General features: G+C 42.7%; 1 protein-coding gene across 1 annotated transcript in view; it reads left to right on the top strand.

Moving 5' to 3' along the window:
• The window catches only part of WDFY1 (WD repeat and FYVE domain containing 1), a 55,145-nt gene that overhangs the window by 15,162 nt on the left and 27,600 nt on the right, over window positions 1-12,383 (top strand). The window contains exon 2 of the mRNA XM_027514749.1: window positions 6,526-6,593. Within this exon, the coding sequence (XP_027370550.1) occupies window positions 6,526-6,593 (68 nt within the window). The remainder of the gene's footprint in view (window positions 1-6,525; window positions 6,594-12,383) is intronic.

Genomic DNA, 12,383 nt, shown 5'->3' with positions numbered 1-12,383 from the left:
AACCCTGGAAATGGCACGTTATTGTTGTTCTCAGTTGTTCCTTGCTTAGCCCTGCTCAGCAGTTTCAGTCTGAAATATTTAAAATAAAGAAATATAATCCAGCTTTGGCATTTTCATTTTCCCAGAAATTAAATGAATGATGATCCACTGGGGTGAACAGCAAGACAAATAAGATCATGATTTGATCTCTTACGAAGAGACTTCTCTTTGTTTTCTCTCCATGAAAAACTCTGCAGCCCTACGTGAGTTTGTGCTTCTCGGACTAGGAAGGCAAAGGAGACTGATGGTAGGGCCCTCCACACGATCAGCAGGAGTGTAAGGAAGTTTAAAAAGCACTTTAAAAGCACATTTCTTCTCTGGAAGAAATGACACATTTCCTTTCTAAGTACCTTTTGGAAAAGTTTCAGGCTATTGTTTTAAAATAACCTAAACATAGAGCTTGGCAAAATGAACACGTTTCTAAAATTTTTTTTTCTACATTGACACAGTCTTAGACTATCCAAGAAAATCCCTCTACTAGAAAAATGGGTAGAATAAGCAGCAAGCAAAACGTACAATGAGTTTAGGTGAGTGGGTGTAAGTTGTCAAAACAGTGAAGGAAAAGGAAGCTATTTTATCTTGGTGCAGAGCATGGCTTCCCTAGTGGCTCAGATGATTGAGAATCTGCCCACAATGCGGGAGGCCCAGGTTTGATTCCTGGAGAAGGAAATGGCAACCCACTCCAGTATTCTTGCCTGGAAAATCCCATGGACAGTGGAGCCTGGCGGGCTACAGCCTGTGGGGTTGCGAAGAGTTATGGCTTAGACATTGATGAAGGTAGTTTTTGTAAAAATAAAGCCATCTGGTCTTGATACTTTGATACAGTTTATTAATATCATTCAGGAGTTTTTAATAGTTTGTGCCTATAAAATGTTGCTAAACTGTATTGTTGTGAATAGTAGATTTTGTTTCCAGTTTGCTTAATAGTAAATTTTTTTAGTCTGGAATTTGTTGATTTTTAAAAATAAAACAGCCCAACTTAAGCCTGTTTTAATAACCATTTTTTAAACCAATGAGACGTATCTTAAATACAAAACAAATTTCTATTACTTAATAAAAGTTATACAACTTTGTTTAATACATAGTTTCTTGAGAGTGCTGGAGTATTAGGAGTTGAACTTAATATTGTTCTGATTTTATCTCAGAAGTGGGAGATTTTAATTTGTCACCCAAGGAAGTAAAGGAGTATGCCTGGGAAAAGAGCAAGAAGGAATTTTAGATAGAACGTGTGAATATGGAAGTAGAGCCAGCTATCAAGGTCAGCTGCCTGGTTTGAAACCTGATTCTCAAGCAAGGATGGTCTTCTCTCAGCCTGAATGTGATAAAAAATTTTTTCAGGTGAAACACCCCCAACAAATAGTACAAGTCTTGCCAATTTTCTAGTGTATCCGCTTGAGCTGGGTGCAGACCACATGGTAGTCTGATGTTTGTCCTCCAAAGGAAATACTACTGTGTTTCAGAGTTCCTGGGGTCTAGGTAGGAAGCTTCATGAAGTTAAGTGTGATTTTTTCAGGTTAGATGATTGAATGGAAGAGGTGACTTTAAGGTTTTCTGCTCACAGCAGCTTCTCTGCTGTCTGAAATCATTCTTCTTTCAAGAAGACACAGGGAAGAGCACGTCCCCTGAGGCCTCCATTGAACTACTGACGCATTTGTGACTACAACTTTTGGAGTTGATTTTGGGGGGTTTAGAATATGTCCGCATTCTGATCTTTAGACCCTTAAAACCACACAGATAGGGAGCTTGTTAATCGCTTTGAGTGAAGGAAGGTGCTGCCTGACACCCTCATCTCCAAGTGCCTTGGCCTTTACTGTCCTGTTTGCGAGTGGAGTAGAATCCTTGAACAGGCTTTAATGTAATTTTTAGAAATATTTATTTATTTGGCTGCACTGGATCTTAGTTGCAGCCTGTGAACTCTTAGTTGAGGCATGTGAATTCTTCACTCACGGCACACGGGATCTAGTCCCCCAACTAGAGATCGAACCCTAGGGGCCTTGCATTGGGAGCATGGAGTCATAGCCACCAGACCACCGGCTAAGTCCCTCCTGGAGCAGATTTAATGCTTAGAGGAGAGTTGGCCTTTACCTTCTTATAATTCCTTCTGTTTCATCCCCTGTGTTGAACATATATAATGGAATGTATCCATAAGCATTCTATACTAAGTAACAAAATACTGTCAACAAAATGTGATATTGTGTTAGTAGTTCAGGCCTACTACTACTACTAAGTCGCTTCAGTCGTGTCCGACTCTGTGCGACCCCATAGACTGCAGCCTACCAGGCTTCTCTGTCCATAGGATTCTCCAGGCAAGAACACTGGAGTGGGTTGCCATTTCCTTCTCCAGTGCATGAAAGTGGAAAGTGAAAGTGAAGTCGCTCAGTCGTGTCCGACTCTTAGCGACCCCATGGACTGCAGCCTACCAGGCTCCTCCATCCATGGGATTTTCCGGGCAACAGTACTGGAGTGGGGTGCCATTGCCTTCTCCCATTTCAGGCCTAAGGATCATCATTATAAGCGTCTATTGATGATTTTAGGTAAGAGAAAGTGAAAGTCACTCAGTTGTGTCTGACTCTTTGCAACTCCATGTACTATATAGTCCATGGAATTCTCCAGGCAAGAATACTGGAGTGGGTAGCCTTTCCCTTGTCCAGGGGATCTTCCCAACCCAGTTATCCAACCCAGGTATCCTGCATTGCATGCAGATTCTTTACCAGCTGAGCCACCAGGGAAGCCCTTAGATGTGGAAGGCCATGCCAAATGCTACTCATCCTGTGGTGTGCTGCCCAGGGGGACTACTGCCTGGAGAGAAAAGTCCTTGGTAGGGAGGTGAGGGACGAGGGCTTCCGATACAACCTGAGCTCGGTATTTTGGGCACCTGAGGATGACAGCTTGCTAGGATGCAGGGTCTGGGTGTGGGAATCACAAGCATGTCAGTTGAACCCCTGATTTGAGACTACCACTGGTGGTCTCTGAGCCCAGGGGCAATGGGATGCGTGGCTCCTTGGGAGTTGTCGCCAGTAGTTGACATACCCAAGGTGGTCTGGAGGGAGGAGCCCACCAGGTAACATGGGAGGAGGGTGCACTGAGGCATGAGTGGTGAGGGTTGGATGTTGGTGGACGTGCCAAGAACAGAGGCAAGGCCCAGTGTCTTAGGTTGGAATTACTTCTTAAAAAATAAGCAGAAACCTACAACACTGTTATCACATCTAAAGAACAGTGTCTTTTAATATCAGATATCTAGTCAGTGTTCCTATTATCAGCTGTTTCATGATAATATTGGAGAAGGCAATGGCACCCCACTCCAGTGCTCTTGCCTGGAAAATCCCATGGACAGAGGAGCCTGGTAGGCTGCAGTCCATGGGGTTGCTAAGTCAGACACGACTGAGTGACTTCACTTTCACTTTTCACTTTCATGCCTTGGAGAAGGAAATGGCAACCCACTCCAGTGTTCTTGCCTGGAGAATCCCAGGGATGGGGGAGCCTGGTGGGCTGCTGTCTGTGGGGTCGCACAGAGTCAGACATGACTGAAGCGACTTGGTAGCAGCAGCAGCAGCATGATAATATAGGCATGTATATGTAACAGTTTGACCGAATCAGGATCTAATAAGTCTCCACATGGTGATTACTTGATGTGTCTGTTAAACCTCTATAGTGGTAGGCTGGTCCTCCATCTCTGTGTTTCCCCCCTTGCAAATTGTGTGTTGAAGAAACTAGGTCATTTGTCTACAGAGTTTCCTGTAGTCTTGCTTTTTTGCTGAATAAACCCCAGTGGTGGTGGTTATTGTGTTCCTCTGCATTTCCTATAGACTGATAGTTGGATCTAGAGGTTTGACCAGATGTATTGTAAAATAAAGTTGGTATCATACTGCACTTATCAATTTTATATAGGGCCTTTTACTTAACATTGTATAATGAACATTTTCCCATGCCATTAAGTATTTTTTCTGTTTCATAACTTCATTTAAATGGTTTCCAACTAGAAAGATCTGTTCCATCAGTTCAGTTCAGTTGCTCAGTCCTGTCCAACTCTTTGCATCCCCACGGACTGCAGCACGCCAAGCTTCCCTGTCCATCACCAACTCCCAGAGTTTGCTCAAACTCATGTCCATTGAGTCAGTGATGCCATCCACCCATCTCATCCTCTGTCATCCCCTTCTCTTCCTGTTCTGTTCCTTCTGTTCATGGAAATATCTTAACCTCTGAGATTTGTGGAAGAAGAAAACTAAATAATCGTGAACAGTAACCAAGAACCCACAAATAGTAACAGAGCGGTTTAAACATTACCTCAGAGTGTCAGATTTTGATTTAAGATGTTGAACTACAAACAGTAAACAGTATAGATCTGTTTACACATGCTTTAGTCTGATCTGTGTCTCGCTTTCCCTTTTAATTTTGGATGTGAACTTGAACTTCCTAGAACTTCCTATCACAGTACAGGTACTCATGGAGGAGTCTGCCTGATTCTTGCTTTGTGAACCGTGTGACGTAGGAGCTCGTTTGATGGTGCTTGAACAAAGAGACTGCATGTCACCATGTCTTCATGGTGCCCATGCAGACGTGGTATATTAGTACTTGCTTGATTGCAAATGATGAAAATCACTCAGATTCGCTGAGGCTGCTGAGGGTGATTGTGGTGAGGATGCTGGGGTGTCTGCCTCACAGAACCCTCAGAACACAGGAGGGGCCTCAAGAGCAGCCGGTGTGAGGCCCCTCCACCTGAACTGTCTCCAGCTTCTCTTCATAGGTCGGCTTCATTCTTCCCCATTTATTAACGTACATAATTCTCCAGTCCAAACTGCAAAACGTGTGGCCAGAAACAGTCATTTCAACTCCTGGAGAGGTAGAGTCTGTTTCTCTCTCCTGGTTTCTGATTTCCCAGGGAAGGAACTGACTAATCTCTTCTCTGGTCTGACCAGTGGTGATCAGAGGTGGGATAATGTAGAGGAAAATCCTGGATTCAACTTGGCAAAGATTCTGTTGTGACCAGTCCGCCGTGGCTGGAAGATGGGACGTGTTGTACAAATGGCAGTTCATACACCAAGGCCTGTCTCCAGGTCGCATATAAAATAGCATGATGCCCCCTGTGCTGCTCAGTCATCTTATTTATTTGGATAAATGAGGGTCAACATCTAGTCTTTCTTTATTACGGTCTAATCATTCACAATGATCTTAAATAAGCTAGGCAGATTCTGACACATGCATACACCCACATCACCACCTTTCCACAGCCTGACACGGCCCCAGAAAGTTCCCTCGTATCCCTTTGCTGTGTTCTGTCCTTTCTCAACCCCGGAAGCAGCCACTGTTCCAGTTTTTATCCTCAGAGACCAGTCTTCCTTGTCTCGAACTTCAAACAGAATGGAAACAGAGAGTGTCAGCACTTAGCCTTAATGTATTCTAGCTCAAGGTTGTAAACATTAATTCAGTGCTGGCTGTGAGCCAGAATCTCATTGCTGTTGGAAATACAAGAGTGGCTGTGACAGAGCTGACAGTAAGGGACAAGAGAGAGCTGGGACTCAAGGTGAAGGCAGAGCACGGCTGTGCTGGGCAAGGCGGCCGGTGTCCTGCTCTGAAGGGGATGAGCCCGAGAGCTTCCAGGAGGCTAGGTGGAGTGCAGGAGAGGCATTCCTTATTGTTCTTCTGAGGGAATGAGCCAAAATATTAAACCTGGGCTGTTTTGGTCGTGTGTCCTTTGCCCACCTGTGGGCAGGACTTCCTCATCTCCCGCGTGTGCTCTGGTGAAAGGAGAGGCCCAGGGACTGGTGTGGAAGAGTTTCCTCCCAAGGCCAAGATGGCTGGGAACTCTTGGTGAATGAACAGTGATAATGGGCTCCACTCTGTATGCAGGTCTCTCCCAGTTCTCCAGAAACATTTTCTTGCTGTTTACCTCAGCTGCTTTCCTCATTTGGGTGGGATGGCCAAGACACCAAGTTTGCAGTTGGTTGCCAAGAAATCAGTAGTCCTCAGCGTTATTTGTATATTGCTATATAATGAGCACTTTCCATGTTATTGATATTATTTAGAATCCTGACTCCTAGTTCTTTCATAACTTACCATGTATAGACATAACTGTAGGTAGCTATTGGGTTGGCCAAAAAGTTCATTTGTTTGTAAGTAAAAATAAAAGACATATTTTTCATTTTCACCAAGAACTTTATTGAACAGTGTAGTCACTTAACCAAGTGAACTTCCTGGCCAGCCTGCAGGAAAGCCTGGGTTTGCTCTAGTCCATGGGGTTGCAAAGAGTCAGACATGACTGAGTGACTGAATAGCAACAATAAATATGTAGAGTATGTGTGTACATGTACATACTAGTATAATATACCATGTTCTCTATGTGTGAGTATGTGTGTGTATTTGTCTAATTTGTCCAATTGATTAATGTTATAAGGTCAATGGGAGATAGTATTGAAAATAAGAAGTTAACTTGGGTGGCAAAGAGGATAAATTTATTAAAGACTACTCATTCTTTTCTTTTCTCTACAGGACTATCCGAGTATGGCTGAAAAGAGACAGCGGTCAGTACTGGCCCAGCATTTACCACACAATGGCCTGTGAGTAGCCACACTGTTCCACTCAAGAAAAATGTCTTTGATGATTTAAATTTCAAAATGAGCTTGTTGGTTACCTAATACCTACAGCATTCTGTGTTAAAATGCAGGAAAACTCCCCTTCTTTTGCAAAAAGGAAGCTGAGTCAACTGGTTTAACTGAATCAACTTGAACAAAACTTGGGAAAAAAAAAAAGGAAGAGGAAAGCTGCCCGCCTCCCCCATTTTCCTTTGTCTTCATTTTGCCAACTTATATTAGTAGTAGTTTTCTACTTAGTAATAGCCGATACTGACACTAAATCAGATTCTGAACACTCCTTTGTCTCATTCCTGGCCTTTGTGCTGCTTTTTCTTAAACTGTGGGTACTGTTGGGAAGTTTGGTCCAAGGCACGACACATCCGAATTGGAGATTTTTTTTTCTCAGTAGTCAAACATGTTCTAAAAATAAACCCAAAATATAAAGATTTTGTATTGAAATTTTAGAAGAGCCCTGAGATGTAGTGACATAAAATTGCAATTAAATCCTGCCCTTCCTGCCAATCTAAGCTTTGCCTCCTTCTCTCCCACTTCTCCATCCCTTTCTTGAAAAAAAGATGTGGTACCACCCAGGTCCAAGCTGGAATCGAGTCCTCCCGCCCCAGTGGCCACATGGAAGGCATCATAGCTGCTTATTTCTGGGTGGTTTTGGTCCTTAATGAGGAGATTTTCCTCAGTTAAGGTTTCAATGTGCAGAAGCCCCCCCTGGGAAAAGACACACGGTTCTGGGGCAGGCTTGATGGTCTGTTACTGAAGACCATTATGAAGTTCTCCAAAGAAGAGCGCTTGCCAGGGCCAAACTCTGCGGACACTGCAGCTCCATGAAGAGTTACTGCAGGGGCTGTGGGGTGTGTTACAAACGCAGAGTAGCCAGTTATTCAGCAGATTCTATTCAGTCAGCTTGAGTCACCCTTCCAAGCACTGCCTGTCTTGCTAGCACTTTCTCATTTATTGCAGGGTACCTGCAGGATTTCAATCCTATAAATATTTCCACAAAGGATTAGTAGTTTATCAGGATTTTCCTTTGTCCTACCGTCCACTAACAGCTTGGGCAGGCCGGTCACCTTCTGTCTTGATAACCATTCAATGAGAATGAAGTAGACTTTTTGGAATACTGGTATAAAGCTAACTATTATAAAAGGACCCTTTTATATAATTATAAAATAGTTATAAAAAACTATTATAAAAAGTAAAACTTCATTGTATGTATGTAGCGTGTTAAGACTACCTGAAACCCTAATCATGGTCTCTTGTGCAGGCAGTAGTATCTTCTGTCCTACGTTCGCCTTTATTTGTGGGTGGGTCACCTTGGTTACTCAGTGTGGAACATGAAGTGGCCATTGTCTCAGTAAATGTCCTTTAGATCAGATCAGATCAGTCACTCAGTCGTGTCCGACTCTTTTTGACCCCATGAATCACAGCACGCCAGGCCTCCCTGTCCATCACCAACTCCCGGAGTTCACTCAGACTCACGTCCATCGAGTCAGTGATGCCATCCAGCCATCTCATCCTCTGTCGTCCCCTTCTCCTCTTGCCCCCAATCCCTCCCAGCATCAGAGTCTTTCCCAATGAGTCAGCTCTTCGCATGAGGTAGCCAAAGTATTGGAGTTTCAGCTTTAGCATCATTCCTTCCAAAGAAATCCCAGAGCTAATCTCCTTCAGGATGGACTGGTTGGATCTCCTTGCAGTCCAAGGAACTCTCAAGAGTCTTCTCCAACACCACAGTTCAAAAGCATCAATTTTTCAGCACTCAGCCTTCTTCACAGTCCAACTCTCACATCCATACATGACCACAGGAAAAACCATAGCCTTGACTAGACGGACCTTTGTTGGCAAAGTAATGTCTCTGCTTTTCAATATGCTATCTAGGTTGGTCATAACTTTCCTTCCAAGGAGTAAGCATCTTTTAATTTCATGGCTGCAGTCACCATCTGTAGTGATTTTGGAGCCCAGAAAAATAAAGTCTGACACTGTTTCCACTGTTTCCCCATCTATTTCCCATGAAGTGGTGGGACCAGATGCCATGATCTTTGTTTTCTGAATGTTGAGCTTTAAGCCAACTTTTTCACTCTCCACTTTCACTTTCATCAAGAGGCTTTTTAGTTCCTCTTCACTTTCTGCCATAAGGGTGGTGTCATCTGCATATCTGAGGTTATTGATATTTCTCCTGGCAATCTTGATTCCAGCTTGTGCTTCTTCCAGTCCAGCGTTTCTCATGATGTGCTCTGCATATAAGTTAAATAAACAGAGTGACAATATACAGCCTTGACGAACTCCTTTTCCTATTTGGAACCAGTCTGTTGTTCCATGTCCAGTCCTAACTGTTGCTTCCTGACCTGTATACAAATTTCTCCATTTAATAAATTTACTTTGGGATTTTGGGGAAGTGGGGCAAAGGTAGACGGAGCACCCTCATCCTCTGAGCCTACCTTTACTCAACTGGGGAAAAAAAAAGGCTTCTCTTAGATGAGTAACTCCTTACTTCCAATGGTCCAGTGATGGGTCCGTAGCTGGAAGTAGCCACGGCAACCCGGGGACCTCTGACAGTGCTGGGAGATGGTTTGTCATCCTTGTGGATGGTCTTATTAATGCTGTTGACTGTGATTGTTCCCTCCTTCCCTTACACTTCAGATTTTGGCCATAGCTCAGTCTCCTTGAGACCTCAACTGTGGAGTTTATGCCTTTAGAACAAGGAGAGTCTAAGATGGATTTTTCTTGCATTTCCCCCAAATTCTTAGTTCACTTTGTAACTGATTTCTTTCTTGGGACACCAGAACCTAGCAGCAGCAGCACACACTCTTCCTTGGCTTTTGAGTCTTGGGCACATGGCTTTGCTTTCTCCATTGCCATCCCTTGCTATCTTGGCTTAACTGTATCCTCCGGAAGTAGCTCCCAGAACTCTGTGGCTGGAAGGATCAGGAAAAAACAGGACAGAACAGGCACAGCTTCTCTGCCGTGGGTGACTGACACCTTCGTGTTTGTATACATGCATGCAGCCTTTTGCTTCCGAATAGTGGTTATGACCTCCAGCTAGAGCAGTATCTGTGGATGAAACTGCAGGAACACTGCCAGAAGAAAACAGAATGAATGAATGTTGAGAAATTTGCTTGTCTGTTTTAGGGCGACTTTTAAAATTGAATTCAAAACCCAAGAAGAAAAGTGCCATGTTGCATTTAAAAACTACTGCAGATTCACCAGTTGACATTTTAGTGGTCATCCGTGGATTTAAACTGTTCCCCATGATGAAACAGAGGTGATCAGTAAGTGAAACCTTAGAATATCGCTGTACGTGGACCAATTATGAATCATAACAATCCTCACGTAACAAAAAGAACTTTGAGAATCTGCTTTAGCTGAAGAGAAGTGTAACTGTCAGTTTCTGTTTCTACTGTGTGTGCTGCTCAGATGCTCAGTCATGTCCAAGTCTTTGCAACTCCGTGGACCATGGACTGTAGCCTGCCCGGCTCCTCTGTCCATGGGATTCTCCAGGCAAGAATACTGCAGTGGGTTGCTGTTTCCTCTTCCAAGAGGTCTTCCCAACCCAGAGATTAAGCCTGTGTCTCTTATGTCTCCTACTTTGGCAGGCGGGTTCTTTACCACTAGCACCACCTGGAAAGCCCATCTTCTCTGTGTCTCATGCATTTTTCTTGGTACTATTTTACCAAATCATCACAACAGCTGTTATAAGAAAGATGATATTTTCATCATTTAGTAGACAAGGAAACTGAGGCCAGAGGTTGGAATTCCAGTCCATGTGCATCCAACTCCAGAACTGGGCTGCTCACCACAGTGTGGGGTGGGTCCACAGACTTCTCCTGCAAAGGACCAGACATAAATATTAGACTTTGTGGGCCAGACAGTCTCTGTGGCAGCTTCTCAACTCTACCATTGCAGAATCAAAAGCAGTCATAAAGAATACATAGATGAATGAGACTGGCTGTATTCCAGAAAACCCTTTGTTTATAAAACTAGAGTTTAAAGCAAATGATTTTGTACTGCATTGACCTTTTTAAAAGGTCTCTGATTTGAAAGATGATTTGTGTTTTCCTTGTTTGTAAAACTATGTTAACATTCACATTAAAAAAAAAAAGATTATCTTTTTAAAAAAAGTTTATCTGACTAGAAGCCTCCCTTCTAGGAAAAAAGAGCATTTTTATATACTAAACAAATAAACCAGGAAGGCTTGCTTTTTTTTTTTTCAGTGTGAGATGTCTCTAACCTTATAAAATTACTCAGCATGTTGTAATTTTTACACAAAGGAGAGGTTTTACATATTCATGTACAGTTTGTTATAGGATTGAGCATAAAAGAATTGAAAAGAAGCTTAAAACTAAAACATTAAGATTTAGTAACAACTGAAAAGCAAGCAAAAATGATGACAGTGAATCTTTAAAATCATCAAAGGCATTTGATTTGTTGAAGATAATTTTGTGTGTGATTATTAAAGAGCATTTTGTGTGACAATAGCATCTATCGTTGGGCTTCCCCAGTGGCTCAGTGGTAAAGAACCTGCCTGCCAATGCAGGAGATGCGGGTTTGATCCCTGGGTCAGGAGAAGGAAATGGCAACTCATTCCAGTATTCTTGGCTGGGAAATCCCATGGACAAAGGAGCCTGGTGGGCTGCAGTCCGGGGGGTTGCAAGAATTGGACACGACTTAGTGACTAAAACAAACAAACGTGTATCTTTGTGGTTATAATCCTTAAACATGATCATTCTTTGTAGTTTCAAACATCAATATGGTGGATAAGGGTGTACAAACTTGTAGTCTATTCTAATTGTTAGGTGTTAGACAATTTTAGTATCTGCATTTCAACGACATAGTTCTTGGAATGCAACTGAAATAGTCTTTTTCTATAGTCTGATCATGCAGCTAACTATGTTTCTGCCTTTGAGTACAATCCAGCTTTTCTTCCAGTTTTCTTCCTTTGGTGGAGAATATCCGCCATGGTAGTTAGAGAACTTTAAACTGTTTTCAAGTGGTAACTTCATTTATAGGATTTTTCTCTTTTACTTTTTTATAAGACGTTTTATTTCAAAGTAAGCTCGAGTTTGTTTGTTTGTTTCTTGGCATTTATTTCTTTCCGTGGTCAATTAAAATTCTTAAGGCTGAAGTGAACCCAAATATTTCTTCTTCCAAGTGTTCCATTTTCTAAATCACTTTAATTTTGATTTTTAGCAGAAGGAAGGGCTTTAGAGTTTCTCCTTTCTGAAACTCATTCTCTGGCACACGTTTTCTGGAAGAAGTTTAGGTGGAACCTGGAAGGGTCATGTCTAAGGGAAGAGTCAGGCTGTCTCAGTCACATGACGCTGCTTTAGACAAAGAAACAAGCTGGGATTGTATGAGTCACTGCAAAACGGAACCTTTTTTGACCATTGGGGAAAAAAGACAACAACAAGTAATCCCCAGGTAGCCTCCCCAGTTTGCTCACATGCCTTGGAATGGGAATTGTGGTACTGGACACCTCTCTTTCCACAGATGCTCGCCACTGTTTTGCCTGTGATGGGGAAGGGAGGAGGGGCAGGATGACCCACAGAGTTTGGGTGGCAGATCACCTGCTCTAAACACTGGTCCCCACACCTTTCCAGAACTAGGTAGGAATTTCAGTCAGATGAAACTTCACGCTGACTCGCTTCACCCAAAGTCATAAAAGTAACTTGGAAGGTTATTAAAGTTAAAATTTGAAACTAAAACAGCAGAAAGAAATTTAATAACATTTTTTAAAATAAAACATCTTTGCCCTCTTTTTTTTTTAAC

The sequence above is a fragment of the Bos indicus x Bos taurus genome, chromosome 2, assembly GCF_003369695.1.
Source record: "Bos indicus x Bos taurus breed Angus x Brahman F1 hybrid chromosome 2, Bos_hybrid_MaternalHap_v2.0, whole genome shotgun sequence".
In the NCBI taxonomy this organism is placed as follows: domain Eukaryota; kingdom Metazoa; phylum Chordata; class Mammalia; order Artiodactyla; family Bovidae; genus Bos; species Bos indicus x Bos taurus.
The sequence above is the reverse complement of the archived record's forward strand: the minus strand, read 5'-3'. Positions and strand labels throughout refer to the sequence as shown.